This window comes from Hyalella azteca, unplaced genomic scaffold, assembly GCF_000764305.2.
Source record: "Hyalella azteca isolate HAZT.00-mixed unplaced genomic scaffold, Hazt_2.0.2 contig3529, whole genome shotgun sequence".
NCBI classification, from domain to species: domain Eukaryota; kingdom Metazoa; phylum Arthropoda; class Malacostraca; order Amphipoda; family Hyalellidae; genus Hyalella; species Hyalella azteca.
Genome location: NW_025933777.1, coordinates 1 through 23,067, shown reverse-complemented (window position 1 = coordinate 23,067; position 23,067 = coordinate 1). Strand labels below are relative to the sequence as shown.

At 36.9% G+C, this 23,067-nt stretch overlaps 1 protein-coding gene across 3 annotated transcripts; it reads right to left on the bottom strand.

The window, feature by feature from the left end:
* Positions 1 to 440: 440 nt before the first annotated feature.
* Positions 441 to 6,000, bottom strand: LOC108673117. Of its 3 annotated transcripts, XM_018160898.2 has the most exons (6): positions 5,655 to 5,988; positions 5,320 to 5,444; positions 4,557 to 4,611; positions 4,255 to 4,443; positions 2,751 to 3,646; positions 441 to 1,477 (listed from the first exon to the last, which is right to left on the bottom strand). In XM_018160898.2, exons 1-6 carry the CDS (start codon positions 5,746 to 5,748, stop codon positions 1,001 to 1,003), a joined length of 1,836 nt encoding a protein of 611 aa, XP_018016387.1. In that variant the 5' UTR covers positions 5,749 to 5,988; the 3' UTR covers positions 441 to 1,000. The 3 variants fall into 3 exon arrangements, with proteins under 3 accessions (XP_018016387.1, XP_018016388.1, XP_018016389.1); XM_018160899.2 differs by lacking the exon at positions 5,655 to 5,988 and having other exon boundaries at positions 4,557 to 4,634; positions 5,320 to 5,384; XM_018160900.2 differs by lacking the exons at positions 441 to 1,477; positions 2,751 to 3,646 and having other exon boundaries at positions 4,424 to 4,443; positions 4,557 to 4,634; positions 5,655 to 6,000.
* Between the last annotated feature and the right edge of the window lie 17,067 nt (positions 6,001 to 23,067).

Sequence of the window (23,067 nt, the reverse complement as noted above, 5' to 3'; positions counted from 1 at the left end):
GAACGTGACGAGAACCATATCACCTTGCATCGGACATTAAGGATCGAACCGATTTGCTATCAAGAGACCTCAACAGGCGTAATCTGGTAAAAATATTGAAATTTATCCATCACGTGGAGTCAATAGAGTTACAGTCAAAAGAGTTACAGCCAGTAGATTTGCAGTCAAAAATTACAGCCAATAGATTTACAGTCAAAAGTTACAGCCAATAGATTTACAGTCAACCAAGATTGTGAACAAAGACTATAGGAAACAAGGCAGCTTGCCTGTAGCCCAAGGTTGCGGATTTATGGCGATTTTCCCATTATTTGCATAGTTAACATATATTTTGTCGGTATATAGTATTATTTTATCTAAAACTTCAGCAAAATGAGAAATTCTTTGAATAATGCAGATTATATTATGAATTTGATATATTTGTAAAAAATGTACAAGTTGGTCTAAAATTTCATTATATAAAACATAACTTAGTATAAAATATCGAAGGCGTTCGATAGTCATCTCAACGAGGTTACCAATGAACGGGTTAAGACCGTGCTAATAATAGGCAGGAAAATAAAAGCAGTGTAACTATATTCTGTTAGTTTATGCTGGTAGGCGAGCGAGAGAATAATTTATTAAGAGAAATGAGAGGAAGGCGAAAACTGTATCGGGTGAGAAGCGTGCAAGTGTATAAGTTTGTTGGTGGAGTTTTAGACGAGGTCATGTATAATAAATGTGCACAGGAGAGACCAGAGAAAACAATGTATGTCAATTGAATGCACTGAAAACTTCAGTGCACAATAACAACAATAGTTTAACTGAAATGGAAACAATTCTTCCAAGTTCGAGGTAATCCATTTCCTATATCCTAATAAGTAACAAAAATAACATCCCCATGAGTTTCAAGTTTTTCTGGACGAAACCTACGTTACAAAAATATGATATATAATAAAGAATATCAAATAGAATAACCTCTACATAAACAGTAATCAGACTTTTATCTTCGTTGAAATGACAATTAGAAGTTCATATTGTCAGTGCAATTTGATGCGGTCACAATACGTGAATTTGTCTCCAACATATTCATACTTCCCATGAACAATGCATCATTGATTAATTTTCTAGAAATGGTTGCCTGTGTTTTATTCATGTTTCTAATTTGCGTAGCCACCACTACGCCAAATGCTGATAAGTCATCATCATCATTTTTCTTCTCCGTCAATTTAGATAACGCAACCTGAATTAACTCATCAGTTGGATCTATCTTCCTTTTCTTTTGAGTGAGATTACTCGTTTTTTGCATTGGTGTGAGTATTAAAGCTTCTGATGAAGTAGTGCTTGGCAACGCAGTCGCGGTTGACTGCAAACTTTCAGGCAGAGAAGGAGTATTTGATCTAGAAGGAGAAGATGGTGTTGAAGGGGTTGTTGCTTCCGTGAATGTATCATCAAAATACTCTTCATGCGGAATAGTTTGGTCCTGATCACCTTCTGTTCCCTGCAAATAAATATCATATGTTAATAAATCACATATTTAGAAATTAATAGTTTCTGTATACTTTTCATACACCACAAACCGAGAATGAACGGCTACGCATTGCTGAGGAATATGAAACTCTCTGGAACTTCCCGCATTGCATTGGCTCAGTTGACGGGAAGCATATCAATATAAAACCTATGAACAGTGGATCTTATTATTACAATTACAGAAACACAAACATCATTGTGCTTATGGTAGTGGCCGACGCTAACTACGACTTCATTTATGTTGACGTAGGGTGCAATGGATGTGTTTCAGATGAAGGAGTGTGGGGAAATTGTACTTTAAGCAAGAGACTGCAAGCAAAAACCGTAAGAATGCCTCCCGACAGTGAAATGCCAGGGAGCCACAGAGTGCTACCATATGTGCTTTTGGGCGATGATGCCTTTCCACTAAAAACCTGCCTATTGAAACTTTACCCGCATAAAGACCAGACAGATCAGCAAATAATAGCCTCGTACAGGATGTCAACAGCACGCCGTGCTGTTGAAAACGACTTTGTATAATGTTTAACAGGTTTAGAATATTTTTGACTACTATTAAATTAGAACCGTCGAAGGTCGACAAAATAGTATTGGCCTGTACTACCTTGCACAACATGCTCAGAAAATACTCTTCGGATGGCTATCGCCCAGCTGGCTCAATTGATTATGAGATTTGATTTCTAAGTAGATTGATTTGTGAGTAGATTTGTAAGTATAGGGATATGGAGAGATCTACAATTTCAGGGCCTACAGAGGATCAGCAGAAGGACGGGAAATGAAGTACGTGTCAGCACAGTTTATGGAGTATTGCAATGAAGGAGCAGTATCACAGTTTATGGAGTATTGCAATGAAGAAGGAGCAGTATCACAGTTTATGGAGTATTGCAATGAAGGAGCAGTATCACAGTTTATGGAGTATTTCAATGAAGAAGGAGCAGTACCTATCACAGTTTATGGAGTATTGCCATGAAGAAGGAGCAGTCTCACAGTTTATGGAGTATTTCAATGAAGAAGGAGCAGTATCACACTTTATGGANCTCACAGTTTAAGGAGTATTGCAATGAAGAAGGAGCAGTATCACAGTTTAAGGAGTATTTCAATGAAGTAGGAGCAGTATCACAGTTTATGGAGTATTGCAAGAAGGAGCAGTATCACAGTTTAAGGAGTATTGCAATGAAGCAGTCTCACAGTTCATGGTGCATTTCAATGAAGAAATAAAATAAATAATTAACGCAAAAATAACTTGCATCATTTGAAACCTGAACGTCTTCGTCGAGTGTAGACGTGGACTGACGATGAGCATCGATGTCATTGATGAACATCAATGATTCAAAGCACCAGAGTTTCGGTGTGTACATTTGGTCAGCACCAGCGCCAGATTCCGTTGATTCTCGTATTAACTTCATTTCACGATGGAATTGCGAACGTAATGTATGAATTTTCTTGCGAACCTCGGCAACAGTGACTTGTGCACAAAAGTTTCTTAAAACTCCAACTATTTTTACCATAGCTTTTTCTTTTGCAATTCGATTTTTATATTTCTTGGACGTAACTCTCCATAGGCATTCGTGGTCTCTATAAAGATCGATTAACCTCTCTACTAGAGAGTGAGTCCAAACCAGTGGTTCTTTAGTTGACATATTGTTGTTATACGTGTAAAATGTTGAAGCTTCACTTGTTCCTGCGACATTGTTACGGGGATAGTTATTTCTAAATTTTCTTATGTCAGAGATTATGGATATAACCCGTGCTTTCAGCTCCAATGTTTCTTCTTTGGTAAAATCTTTAACAAATGATTTCAAAGACCTGAAAAATAATCCTATCTCATCTGATCCGCTGTCATCTGGCTTCTTAAGGTAGTCAGGTATCTGCATATCCATAGGTCTTGATTTCTTAGGTTTTCTATCAATTTTCGAAGAAAGTTGAACTTTTGTTTCATCTTGGTTATTATTAGTAGGTGTTGGATTATTTGAGGCATTTTCTGCGGCATCAAAAGTCTTCAACAGAAATTGCATTTGCGGGGCATACAAGTATGGGCGTACATGTTTGTTTGTGCCTGATCCAGATGGAGTATTTCGAATTAAATTTTGATTCTTTCGGAAAGCATCACGCAGGGTTTTCCATTTCGTCTGAAGTTGTTTAGCTGAAACAAAACAAAAAAGAGTAATATTATGCAAGAAATATCTAACATTGCAAAATATTTTTCTTTCTTTATTTTATATTATATTTTTATTTTAAGATACCTTGCCACTGGTTATGACAGCTCTGTATTATTTTATTGGCTAGGCATATCAACCATAAGTGGAGCAATCAGGGAGATATATATTGAAACATGGCAAGCATTGCAAGCCAAATGCTTTCCACTGTACACGGAGAATAGGAATATCATATCAAAAGGCTTTGAGAAAAATTCAAATTTTTCCAATTGTTTAGGGGCCATAGACGGCAAACACATCCGACTTGTTTGCCCTAATAATTCAGAATGAGTCTAAGAAATTGATGAGTCTAATAAATTAGCAATTGATATTGTAAAAGCCTATTGCATGCTGCACAATTTTGTTAAAAAAACTGACCCAGAGGTTATGACGTTAGTAATAGCAATGAATTACAAACTATTGCAAATATTGGTCACCAACATAGAGGAAGAGGAGCTAACCGCATCAGAGATATGTTTGCAATTATTTTGCAAGCAACAATGGTTCAGTGACATGACAAAACAACTCCATATGATCTGCAAATATTTATACTCACCAACATTATTTTTTGCTTCGTCATCTTTGATTTCTGCATAATTTACTGTAACCTCTTTGCATATGGTCTTCCATGCATTGACTTTTTCAATCTTATCTGTGTAGTCGCTGCAGGCCGTATCCCAAACTGCAGGGTGTTTTTTAACGGCTAAAATAAGCTTTATATTGTCACTTGAACTCATTGTTGAACCTGAAAAGAAATGTATTTCCCAATAAAAATATGTTTCAATGTTCCCAAACTTGTCATTACAAAATTCATTAATTCATTCAATAACAATAAGAAATGAGTTTAATTATCCTTACCTCTTCTAGAAGCAGGAGCTGCACACACCCTCGACGACCCACTGTCTGAACCACACTAGGATGTGGTGTCAAAAACCGCTTAGTGTGAAAGATTACACAGAATATCATTTAAAGCTAAACTGCTGTGGCAAATCTACCACAGCAGTTTTAGCAGCACACAGACAGGCATCAGGCATCAAATTCTACGCTGCATTAAAATCTGTTTTGTGTGAATAGCAGTGTACATTATGTATGTCCAATGAGGTTTGCTGATGAATATAGTTGTGTTTTTTTATTCATGCAGTATTTGCCGCCCCATGTGAAAGAAGCTTAACTTCACTGGCAGGCAAGGTCACAGAACTCATATTGCAATGCACTGCTGATCATCAAATAATAAATAGATCCTTTTTATGACAAGATCCTTACTTGCTCGCTGGCAAACAGAATCAGTACTGAACATAATTACTCTTGAATAAATTAAAACAATACGCAATTAATACATAGAAAAGCAAAGAAGAAAAGAAATAATGCAATGCATTCATTCATTGAAGAATATAAACATATTGCACAATTATATACAAGTCCACAGCATGAATGTCCCGATGCCAAATACAAATTACCAGCTTCAAACTTTATTTGCAGGATAATCTCACACAAATTTGAGGAATAAAATTCCTCAAGCTTTGGGAGCTTCTTTGCCCTATTGAAAACCAACTATAAAGGTACAAATATTGATATGTGAATTTTATGCTTTACAATTCACTAATGCATATGATGAATTTACCTCTTTTTCACTACTGTCAATTGGTTCCACCTTCACAGCCATGTCCTCTCCTCCATCTTGAGGCTCCTCCTTGATGTAAACTGCCACCATTTCCTGGGGAGGAGATGAGCCACTGGCCTCTGTAGCTGAATAAATTGACATAGAACATCATGAATAAACTTGAACATGAGACATTAATGCAAGTGACAAACAATGTGTCACTGCTTCCACAAAATTTGGAGCAATATCTTCAAGTTAACTCAATCTTTAAACTTTAATTTAATCATCACAAGAATATTATTTCCAATTTTACTCAATTATGAGCAATTTATGAATCCCTTAAAACTACAGCTCACCATCAGACTCAACTTTGCAAGATTCAGAAGACATTTGGGTGCTCAGCTCAGCATGCCAGCCACTGTTGACTGCATCATCAGAGACATTGTGCATGCCTTCATTTATTCATCATAATACTGATCGAATTTTGCAGGTTTCAAGTTAAACTGAAGTTTATTTGTAATCAAAGTCCAAGTATTAATTGAAAGCAACTCAAGAATCAGTGACCTTATTCTGTGAAGACATTTTTGGATGTTAGAGAAAGAACAAGTTTGTATGCAGTACACTGGCATTATTTAGAGTTAAAGAGTCAGTGCAGCAAACTTTGAGTGGAGCATTGAGTCCTGGGGACAGCATGCACCACTCTAGATTATTTAGGGGTTAGTTTGACATTACTCTAGATTGTATTCTAGATCACCACTCTACATTATTTAGGTGTTTGATAGTGAGACACTTGATACAGACTATAACATCTCCATTGGGCTGAATCAACTTCTGTGGAATTTTGATTGATTAGTCTTGCTTCCTAATATTCATTAATAGTGCATTTAGGACACTACAATAAATATCAAATAATCTATAAAGAAATTTCTAAGTGTGTGAGCTTCAGATGTTTCATTTTGATGATAGACCTAATTTCAGCAGGCCCCTAAAAAGGCCCCTGTTTTCTTACTTTTTGCAAACAATATGAAAAGAAGAGTGGTAAATTTTGGATAGTTAGGATGAGCAAGACTGCTTATTTTATTTAGATTAATCAATAAATACAGATGATAGATATGCTAAAATAAAAAGTTTCATTTCCTCTTTAAACTTTTGAATATTGCTATCATTGATGATGCAATTTTTTCAGAGATAGAGTATAAGCAAACCCAATTTCAAAATAAAATAATTCATCAAGTAATGGCAAGTCATTCAATAATTGTGGCTTCAGGATTAAGTCCATAGATACACCAGATATAATTTATGGGCATACTGGGATTTGGAGGAGGGATTTTTGTGGGTTTAATAATGACTAAGTGAGTATTTCCATGGAATGCAATGGATATTATTGCTGGCTGTGGGTTATAAAAATTTGTATTTAAATCCCTACAAATGATTGTTTTACAAATTTACTTAATATTTTAAAAAACTTCAAAGTGGGATAGCTCATTGAAACCTTGAATGTAATATACAAAAGAGGCTGATATACACATAATACAGAGATATCAAGCAGCAGACTGCCATATATAGTCATGAATTCATACTCACTTTTCACACACAAAAACACTATCTACCAAACACTGGCTTTGTTATCAACATTGGCAGTTAGGGATGAACATTAGTAGCAAGCTTGGCATAATACCACAATCACTAATATATTTCTTTCTGCGCACAAGCATGCTATAGGGTAGATCAGCCCAAGTGTTTAAACCCATAGAGCCATAAGTCCACATCTACTGCTAAAGTCAGTACAGTCTTCAAGAAGTTGCAACCTCAGCCTGGCCCTACCTCTACATTTACATAAACTATTCATCCAAATCAACTTAACTGAATATAACCTAACCTCATTGGTTGCAGCAAGGTGGAGAGGTGAGGAAGTGCAATGGTATGGGGATGCTGTGGTTACAAATCCATAAGACTATACTGACTGTAGAAGTCACCCCGGATATACTGCACCATGGCTTCAAGCCATCTTTGGAACCAGTGTGGCATGCAGTTTTTCTTGCTTGGTTTGCAGCTTTATAGCTCTGAGGCTAAGTGAAGCTGTGCAGGTTTAGGCTGTGCATTACTTACAGGACTGGTTCAGGAGTAAAATTTGTGAACAATGACAGCACTCCAGGCAGTTATAACACCCCCTTTAAAGTTGCAATGAATGCTAAATTTTTTTGGAAAAACAGAATTACTGAACAACATATGAGTTTGGGCTAAGCCTTATTTGCTTTCACAAGACAACCATAAGTCACTATATAGTCAAATGGGGTAAGACAGGATCGCAGCCTTCATGGGGTAAGAAAGGACCGGCCCATGGCATGCATTCTAATTGCACTGAATTTAATTTGTTTTTTTAATCTGTACAGAAAACTATGTTAGATGCAAAATGTCTGAGTTGTAGCTTAGAGGCGTATTGCATAACTACACCTTGTGATAGGTTTAGGGTTTTTTAGATATTCATGGTACAGATGCTACAGGCTTGTTAGTGATTTTGGTCCTGTCTTACCCCATCTGACTATACAATACAATGAATTATTCACAGTTTTTCCACATATGGTAGTTTTAAGATTAACACAAACAAATTAGGAAGATTAATTTCTGGCTGGAAAAATTGTTTGCTTAGTCTAAAAAAATATAACTCAGTACCCACTGCAGTGAGTGAGAGCGTATTTTCTTGTCAACAAAAACGAGAAGTCACAGACATACCCATTTCTATATACCAAGAAGAAGAGAAGTAACCCATTTCTATATACCAACTTCAAGTCAAAACTGTCCCATACCATTACCTGCAAGTGCAACATCAAATATTCTATGATTTTACCAGCTTCAGCTTTGTTCTCAGCAGGCAGCAGTGATGATCTTCATTGTTTATAGTAGCCAGTGAAGAGTCACAATAAATAAAATGAAATAAAGAAAAACAAATAAAATCTTACTTCTACACTCCCATCTGCCATGCTGATCAATGGGAAAATTCGTTCCCATTGACATTCTTCTCTCTTCTTTAGGACAAATGTAAGAATTGTGAACAAGAATTAGGCATATGCATATCCATTCCCACAGTCAGGAAGGTGTGCCAGGTGCTAGGGAATATATATTCTATTTTTTTTTTCATCCGGAGGGTATGCCAAAGTAGGTAGAGAAGAAATAGGTTGTATACCATGCAGGGAATATACCTATTTAATTTCTGAAATAGGGCTATCCAGCCATTTTCAGAGCCATAGGATTTAAGCTATCAATTTTTATTGAATTGTTAACAAAAGTGCAGATTGAGATTGGGTCAAGACTCAAGAGGCTCTAAAGTTTTCAAAACTAGGCAGGTATGTCCCTTGAAGCTGTAGAATTTCAGTATTATGGCTAAAATTTTCAATCTTGCTGTATACCAATAATAGTTAAAATACCTAATTTCAGTCAGGCATGGAATATATCTACTTGGCAAGCTGCAACTTGATTTTTCAAGCCATGTTTTTATGGGTTTGCCAGCCATGTTCCATTTCTTTGAGCCATGGATTCCATATCTTGGCCATGAAAAGCCATATACAAACCGCAAACTTGTTTACATAGTCACATGCATGTGTTACCCAAATATCTAATTTTACCCTAAAAAAGCCCAATCATACAGCAACACTAACATTTATCTTTACTTAAGTCGCAACTGAACAAGTGACAATGCAGTCTGACCGCTCTGATGTAACTGCAACTATGCAATCTTCCAGGAAATGTTTTGAGTTGACTTATTGTTAATACATTCTGCAGGATATTTTGGCAGGAACGTTGAAGTAATGCATATTTTGAAAGTTGAAAATTTTATGAATCGACATGTTTGTGAACTGCAAACTGCAATTTTTTCAATCAAACAAAAATACATGACATTAGAGCCACAAGATTTTATAGGTACTGAAATTAAATGATGTCAGAGCTGCAATGTTTCAGAAAAAGGTGGGGTTTTCCCAACCTGATTTCAGTGTTTTTCATTTTTATATTCATTGACTCATTTGAGTGTAATGTAAGAATTCCTTACATTATCCATGGCACATTACTAATAATTAATTATATTCTGAATTTTCAGCAGATCAAAACAGAATTGAAGATCTTATGATTAATTCAGTTGCAAAGAAGTTGCATTTTCCCCAGGGTGCAGAAAGTGGGTGAATATTGCAATATCTTTGGCAATTTATCAGCAGCAAAATTAATGCCTTCAGAAGATCTTGCTGACACATTTGGATTGAAATTATTGCATTTTTGATATTTGCCAGTCTTTGGGCAACTATTTATAAAATAGTTGAAAATTTGAATGCAAGCGTCCACAGTAAGGTTTCTGCCTTCCGGTACGTTGGATGGATCAGGATGCAGTGAAGGTTGTCCAGAATCAGTTGCAATGAGTGCAAGTGTTGCAGTGCATGGAGAGTAAGAGATATACTATGAAAGTTTTTAGAAGCATTTTCTTAATAAAAATTACCCAGCGACTCATCATGGAAATGGCAGGCATTGCTTTAGGCTATAAATCCATGTATTGGAGATGCTGAGCCTGCTTACACCCTCTGCACCCATTTTCCACTTGAGTCTGCTGGTAAGTTCATGCCAATCATGCCTTCATGGTTGAGTGGAGAAATGTAGATCCAGTTGGTTTTCCATAGGGTAAACGCGGTATATTCCGACACATTAAGGACGTAGCAAAAAATGAATGGCTATAAAAAAATCACCATATGGGCAACTCGAGTTCTGTTTGCTTTATGTCACTCACAAAACACTGCACTATGCGCCAGCAACAATGAAACGTCACAAACTGTTGCCATATTTATTTTAAAGCCTTTAGAATTCAAACCTACGCAATCCCTAAAATTCCGACGCTGTATGTGACTAAATTCGGCATACTGTGAGACTAATTCTGGCAGCGCTTCAAACTCTATTAATTTGTACTTCCGGCGCCCTGTGCTGGAATTCCGACACACTGTGTGAGGTGTATTGGAATACGACACAGCTCGGAACGAGCTTAATTAAAAATTTTAATTTTTGGACACAGCTCAGAATGAGCTGTGTGTGTCTAATTCCAAGCTGTGTCAGAATTAGTTTTTATGTGTTTAAAACTGTCGCTTAACTTAATCATCTATCAATTTATTTACCACTTAAAATCAGCAAATACAAGTATACTTAAAGGATTCCTAATATATTCACAGACTTATTTAAAAGTCTCAAACCATAATATTCTTTCTACACAAACAGCTAATCACTATTTGGTAGAGCAAGGTCATCTATCAACTTTGACACATTTTCCAATGTTCTCAGTGGGTGACCAGTGACGTGCACTGTCTCTCTTTGGATCTTAACATTTTCCCGCCAGATGGCCCAGACCTAGTGTTTTGGCAATAGTATGGCAGGCAGTAGCATGACGTCACTATTTCAACCATCAATGAATGCATGGAACTAAGACAAAGCTTAATATGAAGGAAAAAGTTGAGAAGTGTTGGAACTACCCACGATGTCGGAATATACCAAGTTTACCCTATGCTGTTGTTTTCCCAGGCTAGAATTCTAGCCTTCTAAGATAGTGTATAATGCATCTGTCATTTTTAGGTGGCTACATGTCCCTCTCCAGACTATAATTGGTTGTATCCAATATACTATGCCTATGTTAATAATGTTGGTATGTTAGTATGTACACTGGTTAACTTAATAGCTCTCCAAAATTCCAGCATGCGTGAGTCATTCCTCCTGGAAATCTATCTAGACCTATAACTAATTATTCTTGTATTTTCCTACATCACAGATTTGTTTTCTGGTAGTACTGCACTACTGCTACACAAGTAGTACTTTTAATACTAGTACCGTAAAATGGGGTAACTTAGAGCACATTTTTTTTTTTAAATTATTCCATTTTTTTACTAGCTAAATTAAACTTGAATTGAAACATGCAAAATACAGGTCTATACTCTAGCTTCAAAGCACTCACCATAAATTGCTGGCTCCTGCCTCTCATAGTCTTTATGTAATTTCAAAAAAAGTGATGGTCTTTGTTACCCCAGCTCTTGGGGTAACTTAGACCGGGTGGTAAAATCAATTATATTTGTTGGTAAAATAACTCCAAATAACTCCAGGTTTTGGTGCATTGTAGTAGAACTCTTCTAGTTACATATGCAAATGACAAACTTGAGGAAAGTGTCATAGTTTGCAAATGGGGGGCACCGCCTCATTATGAGGGAAATGTGACTACCTAATGGCAGCCCTGATGGGGTAATATTGACTGGCTTGGAAATTAAGTTAAAATTACCATATATAAGACTCTGTAGATTCTGAAACATAAAGAAAAAACATAAATAGGCTGTCAAACATAAAATATGTTATATATGGTAATTTTATATTAACTTCCAAGCCGGTCTATGTTACCCTGTCAGGGCTGACATTAGGTGGTCTAAGTTACCCCAGTTGGGGGCGGCGCCCCCCATTTGCAAACTATGACATTTTCCTAAAATTTGTCATTTGCATATGTAACTAGAAGAGTTCTACTACAATGCATCAAAACCTGGAGTTATTTAACCAGAAAATAAAAAAATTGGAGGGGGTACTCTGACAGGCTTTAAATAATAGCTTTTTTTGTGGGTCACATTTTTAATTTTCTAACCTATTAGATATGCAAACTTTTCAAATCTTTCTATTGTCTTATGTAGCCTCAGTATTAGGCCTTTAATGCCCATTGACAAAATTTTTCTATGTCAAATAGTTTTTGAGTTGTGGGGGTTTTTGTTAGAAAAATGAAAAGTGGTCTAAGTTACCCCGCCGGTCTAAGTTACCCCATTTTACGGTACTAAATAAACAAAACTTGGCATAGATTATAAAATACAAGAATTAGTAATAGGTCTAGGTTTCATAAAAATATTATAGACAAACAGAACTCTTACTAAGTAGTTAGAAAAAAAAGCAAAATTTTTGAAGCAAAATTTCCTGACTACACCAGACTCCTGAAGAATTCCTGCTCTTTTGAAGTGTCCGTTGCTGCGTATAGTTCGGGGTTTGACGTTGTGGCCCTTGGTGTCACGGAGCCAAGGGCAATCAAACGAGCTTGGCTCCGTGAGCACTAGAAGAAATCAGTGTAACTTTGTGCAAATAACGATGCATCTTTCCTTTTACATAGGTCATTCTTACCTATTGTTATTTTTGAAAAATTTTCAGTAGAAAACTTGTGAATATTTTGGTCAGCGATTTTCGGTTCCTTGTTTAGTGCAACGTGAAGTTCCACTTATTATTATTATTTTTTAAGACATGCATTGCAACACATTATAAATAAATATATGATTATTATTATTTGAGTAATTTTTAATATCCTTTTTGATAGCGACGGTGATGTACATGCGCTTCCTGTAACTTGAAAATGAATGTTGTTACATTCGAAACGTCGTTAATAAAGTGATATTTTTCCCTTGAACCTGCATTTTGATCAACTAATGTCATCTGAAGAATATTGTTTGACCCTGAAAATTTAAATTGAAGAATTCTCTGGCCATTAACCACACGTGTTGAAACAAGCTTATACTGCCTCCTGATACTAAAAATAAAAATATACACAATTAATACTGTCTCTTATACACATCTAGATGTGTATAAGAGACAGGAGTATTTCAATGAAGGAGCAGTATCACAGTTTATGGAGTATTTCAATGAAGGAGCAGTATCACAGCTTATGGAGTATTGCAATGAAGGAGCAGTATCACAGTTTATGGAGTATTGCAATGAAGAAGGAGCAGTATCACAGTTTATGGAGTATTGCAATGAAGGAGCAGTATCACAGCTGTCTCTTATACACATCTAGATGTGTATAAGAGACAGCGTTAGTGCAACTTGAATTTCCGTTTTCTTAGAAATACCATAGAAGATATTTGAGGAGAAACTACTTCTTTTCGTTTCACCGAGCGCACTGGCTCAAAATAATTCCACAATTCCGTGTAAAAGGCAACATATGAACGAGTAATAGAAGTTCTTTTTAAAGTCGTAATGATGTCATTGGCATTAGGGATTGCATATATTCGTTGGATTGTTTCATCAGCACGAAACATGGTCGCTATCGACGAGCTGAAAGGTTCTAACCATTGCCGTTAGCGTTATCTCGCCTTTATGTAATGTAAGTTCCCTGCCACGTAGATTCCTCATTATAAATCAGTTTTATTATTGTTTCTGTTGTCAATAATATTTGCGTAGTAATTTGTTGATTAGTTTTTGACATATGTTACTCTTATTCCAGATAACTGGTCATTTGTTCGAATATAGCCTGGATTGCCAAGTCTTCCTTATTTTACTACATAGACAATGCAGATAATTACTGTGACTCTGAGAAAACTTAGCAAGCACGTCACATTTTATGCAGGGTGAGCAACCTGGACATCTCCGTGAATTATCATCATACATTATAGCATGATTTCATGCGTTTTTGATACATTGGTCTCTTTAAATGATTCAATTCATCATAATATAGAAATAAACGACTTTTAGATATTTATATAGCTTGCTAGTCCATCGCTACGCACCTATCATATCAATGACAGGTGCTAGAAGCGTCAAAAAGTATATTACTCTGGAATTGAGCTAAAGGTAAATCAAGCGGGAGCTGCGTGCAGCCCGATCAGCCATGACTGAGCACGCGCGTTTTTGAACAATGACTAAAGTATTCCACAACAGCAGCGCGATCCCAACCGCCATTGTCGACAGTATGTATAATCATTAACCTTTATCACATCGAGCACATACATCATATATGTGTATATTTCAGTACAGAAAATAGCTGAACACGAAACAATTTTTCTCTGCAATATGTAATAATTTTCTTGTCACGACCGCATGATATATGCAACCATCAGTCGGATGTGCTGCGATGCCAGCAAGCTAATGACAGAATTATTAATAAATTTATCCAGAGAAAAATACAGTAAGTTTCCGCTTATGGTGACCTGGAATAAGGTATAATTTTTCCATCATATTTATCTTCGAATCGTTAGTGACCAAAAGAATAATATTTAGACCTCTTGCTATTTAGAACTATTGTCTCGCCCACTAACCTTACTAATATATACGAATAGTAATAGACGCGCGATGAATGACCGGAGAAGTCGTTTATTCAAAGTATCAGAGAGTGGAACAATTCTCCAGATGACGTTGGTAGATCGAAAGGCATATTTCAGGAATGAATCAGAAGATTGCCATGTTTTTGTCTCACCAAAGATACAAGAAAATGTAACTCAGTACTCACTGCAGTGAGTGACAGAGAGCGCATTTTCTCGCCGACGAAAACATGAAGTCAAGGACGGACAGACAGACGGGCAGACAGACGGGCAGAAGGACGGACGGACAGACGGACATGGCGAGCACAATAGTGCATTTTTTCATAAATGAGAAAATGCGCTAAAAAATAAAACAGCGAAAAGAAAACATGTCAAGACAACGCAATGATTATGCAAAATGATCTTACTATATCTTTGCGCAAGCACGATTTTAGCACATGTCACTGAAAGTTCTATCAAACGCTTATGGCTACATCGATCTGTCTGATTTTTGGTGGAGAGATGGAGAAAAACCTAGGGAACAAATTCTGACCTTTCAAATTGTTTTAACTCTATTACTTTTCGAGTTACAGCCATTCAAAGTTGGGTATCGTTTTTTTTGGGACACCCTGTATAATAATAATAATAATGTCGCTCGATTGTTCGAATCGCGGAAAAGCTAAAAATTCATAGACGAATTTTTGTCTCGATAATTATTTGTGTTAATTAAGCTTTGGTTTTAAATTTATGGGTAATCTAAGTTTCATCCAAAGATCGAAATAATGTAAACAAAATAGTGTCAGGGAGAAAGTTTTGATGCCAGTATTTTCAAATGAGTTACCCCAACATGGTCGCTTAGGGTTCCGTTCTTTATGATTGGTAGCGACGGCAGTAAAGTCTGCGGATCACCTGACGTACATTTCAACATAAAGTAAAAACTTCTTCTCTCCCTTCCATGTACACATCATCTGAATAAGATTCCACCCCTACACAACGGACGTCTCATTACTGTACACGAAGAATGGATTCTGCGCAGGATTGCCTTCTTCTTTCCTATAGGCAGCCAAGAGCAACAGGCTGATGAATCTGCTGCACTTAAGTCATTGTTGCATCCTGAATATGTCAATCATATTACACTTAAAGGAGGGCACCCCTGGCCCGGGATGCGTGCGACAATGGAGCTGAGACTGCGTCTGCAGTATAGTATGGTATAGACAATGCAGATAATTACTGTGACTCTGAGAAAACTTAGCAAGCACGTCACATTTTATGCAGGGTGAGCAACTTGAACATCTCCGTGAATTATAATGCTTTTCTTTGATTACCTTAACTTGCAACATAATTCTATTTAATTTACCATGGAACTTGAATTGAACAATAGTTTGTCCTTTCTAGACTGCAATATTACTAAATCTAATGGCCATTTTCAAACATCTGTTTTCAGAAAATCAACTTTCACCAGCCTAAGCACTAGCTTTTTTAGTTTTTGTTCTTTTAGATTCAAGTTAAATGGGCTTCAAACACTATTACACCACGGCTTTTGTATATGCTAGACTTTCCATTCCATGCATTCTGAATTTGAATTTTTGAGCAATGTCTTCTTGTTTAATGGATTTCCTTCTGGCATGGTGTTTCATCAGATTAAGAAATTCAAGTCTAAGCAATACAGTGAAGTTGTTCCAGAGCCTGATATTAGAAAAATGGTTTACTGTTCTCTTCCATACTTAGGCCATGCGTCCAAAGATATGTCAAGAGAATTAAAAGTTTTGTTTATGAAGTACTTTCCGGACATAATTCTTTGTATTTTACTGGTGAATAATTTCAAACTGGTGAATAATTTCAAAATAGGTTTGTTTTTTTAGGTACAAAGATATCCTCCCTTCTCACATGCGATCATCCCTAGTTTATAAATTTAATTGTGCATGATGTGCATCTGCCTAGGTTGGGATGACGGCATGCAACCTTTACACTAGGGTCGCTGGGCAGAAAGGGAAGAGTTATAAAACTGGCAGTTACTATCGCGCTCTCCTCATTATGCTGTGTGCACTCGCACTGAGCAGTGCAACATTCCGGTGTCCAACACTGACTTTAAGGTTTTAGCTTATAGTTCTGGTGCTTCCGATCTGCGCATTTTGGAATCATAGTAGATTTTTAAGGAGAAGCCTAGATTAAATGCTGCCTATAGTTCTAATCCATTAGAAATTGTGAATAGATAGGTATTTCTTTATCATTCTGCCCTTTTCCTGTAAATCTAGGTTTTAACTTCTGTTGTTTTTTTTTCTTTTTGAGAGATATTCCTTTCATTATTATTTGATATTTGATGATATTCATTAGTTTGAGAGATATTCCTTGATCATTGAATTTGGAAACTGATTGTGAGACCGGCTGTTAATTTGTCCGAGACGTAAACCCAGGAGAGGTTAAAAAACATAACTGGGTGAAAAAAACCATCGCTGGGAGTCATGTGCTGCACGCGTTGTGTACAAATCGTCAAACAAACGTTCGAACTTCTGACATTGACTTGACGCCCCCCCCTATGCATGGCCCCAACCGCCCTTTTCTTCCTTACCGCCCCCCAAATTCTTTCCACCGCCCCTAGGTGGGCGATATCGCCCACTTTGGGAACCACTGACATAGACAATGCAGATAATTACTGTGACTCTGAGAAAACTTAGCAAGCGCGTCACATTTTATGCAGGTTGAGCACTTGGACATCTGCGCCGTGAATTACCATTATACATTATGAAAAGATTTCATTACTTGTTGATATATTGCTTACAATAAGTAGTTCTATTCATCATAATATGGGGAAAACGCGATGCAGCGACATCTAAATAATTATTTCGGGTTATTTTACGCCGCACCTAACCATTGCAGGAGAGGTGCATCAGGCATCAAAAATAGAATACACGATATTAAAATGCTATAGTCCCTTTCCAGCAACAGCTGCGTGTAGACCGACCCGCCATGACTAAGCACGCCTGTTTTTGAGCTATAACTAAGCTATTCTACATACAACAACAGCTAAATTTTAGTTGCCAATGTTGGCAGTATGAATATTCATTAATCTCTATCACAGCGAGCTTTATCTTGTAACTGTAAGAATCAGTGCAGGAAAATGCGTAGAAATTAACATATCGGCATATTTTTCACTAAAATTCTTCGGCGAAGCGACTTTTTTAGATAAACATTTTTTNACGCTTCCTTGTGGCACGCCGCTGCGCACAGAAGCCCAGTCTCTGTCTCTTATACACATCTAGATGTGTATAAGAGATTGTTCGAATATAGCCTGGATTGCCAAGTCTTCCTTATTTTACTACATAGACAATGCAGATAATTACTGTGACTCTGAGAAAACTTAGCAAGCACGTCACATTTTATGCAGGGTTAGCAACTTGGACATCTCCGCGAATTACCATTGTACATTATGACAAGATTTTGTCTTTTTACAATCACAAAAATAGATTTTGTCATTTTGATATATTTCCTTATTTTGTAACATTTTCTTCGTACATTAAGCCGCACCTATCCTTCCATAGAAGATGCTTCCGGCTCCAAAATTAGTAAAATTTTCTCAAGGACAACTAGCAGTTCTAATATTACGGTGAGATTCACGTGCAGACCGGTCCGCCATGACTGAGCACGTGCCTTTTCTGAGCTATGACTAACCTATTCCACAACAGCAGCCAAACACTAGCCGCCATTGTCGACATAAAGTATATTCATTAACCTTTATCACAACGAGCACATACATCATGTATGTGTGTGTTTCAGTGCAGAAAATTGCTGAAGACGAAAGAATTTTTTCTCTGTTACATGTAATAATTTTCTTGTCACGACCGCATGATATATGCAACCATCAGTCGGATGTGTTACCAATTCAGGTTCAAGGAAGTAATTTAATTTATTAACGACGTTTCGAATGTGACATCATTCATTTTCAAGTTATAGGAAGCATTGAATACTGAAATTTTTGCGGAAATAAGTACCTGATACACGTAAATGATGAATTCAATCGGCTCTGTGACACCCTTGACAACGACGTCAAACACCGAACTGTACTCAGCAACGGCCCCTTCAAAAAAGGAGTTCTTCAAGAATCTGATGTGATCTATAAATATTGCTTCAAAGAAGGTTGTAGACTTCTTCATCTTTTGGACTACATTAGAGTAATTGGAGTAACTTCATCGACATTGAGTAGCTGTTTTTTCCTGCCACCTGAGTCAATTTCGCAACCAGACCAGGTCTCAAAGTCTTACCATCGAGCAACTTCATCTCATGATCCGTGATGAATTGAACAGGCTCCCAGACACTCTTGACAACAACTCCCACTGTGCTGGAGAAACACACCAGCATCTTCATCGTGCAGTGACCCGAAATATTCGACCGACGATAGCTGAAGCCCTCATCTCTACGGATTGGACTCCAGCTACTCGTCTCATAACTACAGGATTTTCTGAACTTTGAGATTTTTTCGGAATTATTTTCGCGGTTCCAAATTTTCGTGTTGTATCATATTTACGTGTATCATGTACTTATTTCCGCCNTTCACTTGCCAGGGGCAGACAATAAAGGTGATTATGATTATGAAATTCCATTTCTTGATTATGAATTTTAGAAATATGCTTTTTATCAGCTGAAAAAAATACAGAATATCACGAGTTTGATTACCATAAATTATTACTGCGGTAGCATTATTGTAGATAGTAAATATATGTACTAATATAAGTCCCAATTTTATTATATTCTATTAATTATATAGAAATCATTCAGTCGTTTAGGTTATTAACCATTTATGTCTTCTTCAATACGTTTGACCATTCCACAAGAGCTAGGTTTACTGTAGTTTATGATATTTTTTAATTGTCTACGATATGCACAAATTTTCTACTAATTTTTTGTAGCTAACTATGGGATTTTAGAGTTAATAAAATTCCAAAGTGTCTTCATAGCTCCCAACTCTGAAGTAAATGGCACCTACAGACGGAGCATGCCTATCTGCTGTGAGTGCGTGTTGCGTGTGTGAGGGCATGAATTTATTCACCACATGTGAATAATCTCAGCTTTCTTGAGTCATGAATGACGTCGTGAATTCCTGAGCGGAGGCTGCACCTCACTCTTTAGGTCAATTGCCTCGTGCATGTATATTGATTTTTTAAGGCCTCGCCAATACGTGGTCCCAGGGGTCACAAGAAGAAAAAAACTTAAGAATAAACACTAAAACATAAAAGCCTAGCGATTCACTGTTTCAAGAGGATATGAACACGGTTTTCGTTTGAAGATATGTAGAGACTCCAAAATTCTCAAATCCGAGCAGCCAGAAGTGGAACCGAGTATCCTGAAATCACTCTCAGATACAGCCACGTCGCACTGTTCAGCATGGAGGCGCACGGATGAATGAGGAGGCTTGGCGAGAGGCAAGTTAGAACGATAGCTCCTGCCACGGTGTTCAGAAACCCGGATGTAGAAGTTTTATTTTATGCAGGGCGAGCGACTTTGACATCTCCTCCGTGAATTACCATTATACATTACGACAGGATTTAATTTTTTTTATACATATCCTCTATATATAATTCTATTCATAATGATTTTGCGGCAACATCATGCAGGTTTAGATAATATACGATTTCTAGATATTTCGCCCGCACCTACTTTTTCAATGGCAGGTGCTTTAGGCGTCCAAAATAACAGCTTCATAAGCAACAAGATATTTGGTAACTTCTAAGTAGGTGAAAGTAGAGACCGGATCGCCACGACTGAGCACGTGCGCTTTTGCGCTATGACTGAGCTATTCTACAATAGCAGCCAAACCCTAGCCGTCATTGTCGACAATAGGTATATTCATTAACCTTTATCACAACGAGCACATACATCATGCATGTGTGTGTTTCAGTGCAGAAAATTGCTGAACGCGAAACAATTTTTTCTCTGTAATATGTAATAATTTTCTTGTCGCGACCGCGTGATATATGCAACCATCAGTCGGATGTGCTGCGATGCCAGCAAGCTAATGGCGGAATTATTCATAAATTTAGTAAAAGAAAAATACAGTAAGTTTCAGCTTATGGTGACCTGGAATAAGTATAAATTTTTCCATCATTGTTATCTTCGATTTATTATAAGTGAGAAAAGTGTATTCATCACGACATTTATAGCATTTATGAGTCAATATTATGTGCCAGAGGTTGCAGATGTTCCCCATGTTTTTTATTGGTAATTTTTATTTGAAACGAATATTGGAATGTGTTTTACCTGCAGACCGAAGCGAGCGCAGTGAAGATAAGAATTATCGAAATAACAATATGAATAATGAATCGTGATTTTCATTGCCTGAAACCCGCAAAATGTCGTAAAAAACTTGAAAATCCTAAAGTTTTGCTCAAAGCATGAAAGCAATACATATTACATGGTCATAATAATGCAGTTTTGCCTCTAAATCCACAAGATAGATGGTGGCGTCCGCATATATCACATATGATCGAATGCAACGAAATAGTATCCCATCAAATCTATTCTATGAAATTATGTAGAAAACGGAGTTCTATGGTATACACGTATATTCAGGACGTTGGACGCTTCAAAAAAATTTTAGTTCAAAGACCGGCGATCGAAATATTCATTTAATTTAGAAAGCTTTTGCCGGTGGTGCCATCATCTTCATTTGTGTTGCTGAAGTCGGCCTAACAGGTCACGGTTTCGCTCGCTTCCTTAGATTTCGAAACCTTAGTTTAAGTGAATATATTTTACTATATATAACCTTGCAATACTAACCTCAGGAAATTAATTTGCATATAAATAGATTTTTATATATGAAAAAGATTTTTATACATGAAGAAAATTAAAATTATTTTTTTAATATTGAAAATAAAATTAGAGATTCATTGTACATGTGTAACTTCGAAGATAATGGATTCTTTAGAAGTGTTTTCTTAAAAAAAGTAATGTTTAAATGCATATTATTGTTTCTGCAGCTGATTATATTTGAGTTGTAATTTGTTAATTAGTATTTGATATTTGTTACTCTTATTTCAGATAACTGGTCATTTGTTCGAATATAGCCTGGATTGCCAAGTTTTCCTTATTTTACTACATAGACAATGCAGCTAATTACTGTGACTCTGAGAAAACTTAGCAAGCACGTCACATTTTATGCAGGGTGAGCAACTTGGACATCTGCGCCGTGAAGTACCATTGTTCATTATGACAAGATTTAATTTTTTATTTTATACATGGGCCTCTATAAATGGTTCTATTTAACATAGGTCAGAAACCACGTGAAGCAGTCACATGCATTTTTCATTTATTGTATTTTAGCGCCCCGTTCCTATCTTTTCGACGACAGGTGCTCTAGGCAACAAAAATATATACACGTTCCGTGTCAGTAAGACAAGTCAATAAACAGAGCTGTGTGCGAACCACATCTCCATGACTGAACACGCGTGTTTTTGAGCTATGACTAAGCTATTCCACAACAACAGCCAAGCCCTAGCCGTCATTGTCGACAGTAAGTATATTCATTAACCTTTATCACAACGAGCACATACATCATGTATGTGTGTGTTTCAGTGCAGAAAATTACTGAACACGAAACAATTTTTTCTCTGTAATATGTAATAATTTTCTTGTCACGACCGCATGATATATGCAACCATCAGTCGGATGTGCTGCAATGACGGCAAGCTAATGGCGGAATTATTCATAAATTTACCCAGAGAAAAATACAGTAAGTTTCAGCTTATGGTGACCGGGAATGAGGTATTAATTTTTCCATCATTGTTATATGCGAATCGTTAACGGTGACCAAATCTTTATAATTTTTAGAATCATTGTCTCGCTCACTTACCACACTCATATACCTTAGAATAGCAAAAGCAGCTCGATTTTACAATATAACTTCACTCTGACGAATTAAAGGAAGAAGCTTTACAATACGAAGAATAAAATGTATGCAACTTTAATTGCAGGCGGGCATTTTGCTATGACTGAGCATGCGGGTACTTGGAGCTAAGACTCAGCTATTCAGCACCAGCCGGATAACATTAACCGCCATCATCGATGGTAAGCAGATTTATTGGCCCTCATCACAAATGAGCAGATACATCATTTATGTGCAATAATCAGTGCAGGAACCTGCGTACAAATTAACATATTCAAATATTTTTCTCAGTAGAGGTCTTCAGCGAAGCGACTTTTCTAGATAAATAATTTTACAGCATGGAACCTATTTGATTAGGTTACATGAAGACTTATTCTGAAGCCAAGCACGAGTGGTTAATGACTGGCAATTTTCTCAATGACTCACTTGCAAATGAACATTAAAGCGCCGAGTGATAAACATGGAAGATTGTCTCGCTGTAAGAGATATTAAAATATCGCACTCGTAGACACGCACCGAAATATATTCATCTAAATAGGATAAAAAAAACGCTTAGGTTTCAGGCACTTGATTTGACACTGAACATCGTTCGTCGCACACCCGCCAGCCGTCCAACTGTGTGACGTAACAAGACCCCTAGACCTCAGCAGACCCTAGACCTCATCAGACCCTAAACCTCATCAGACCCTAGACCTTATCAGACCCTAGACCTTATCAGACCCTAGACCTCATCAGACCCTAGACCTCTTCAGACCCTAGACCTCATCAGACCCTAGACCTCATCAGACCCTAGACCTCATCAGACCCTAGACCTCATCAGACCCTAGACCTCATCAGACCCTA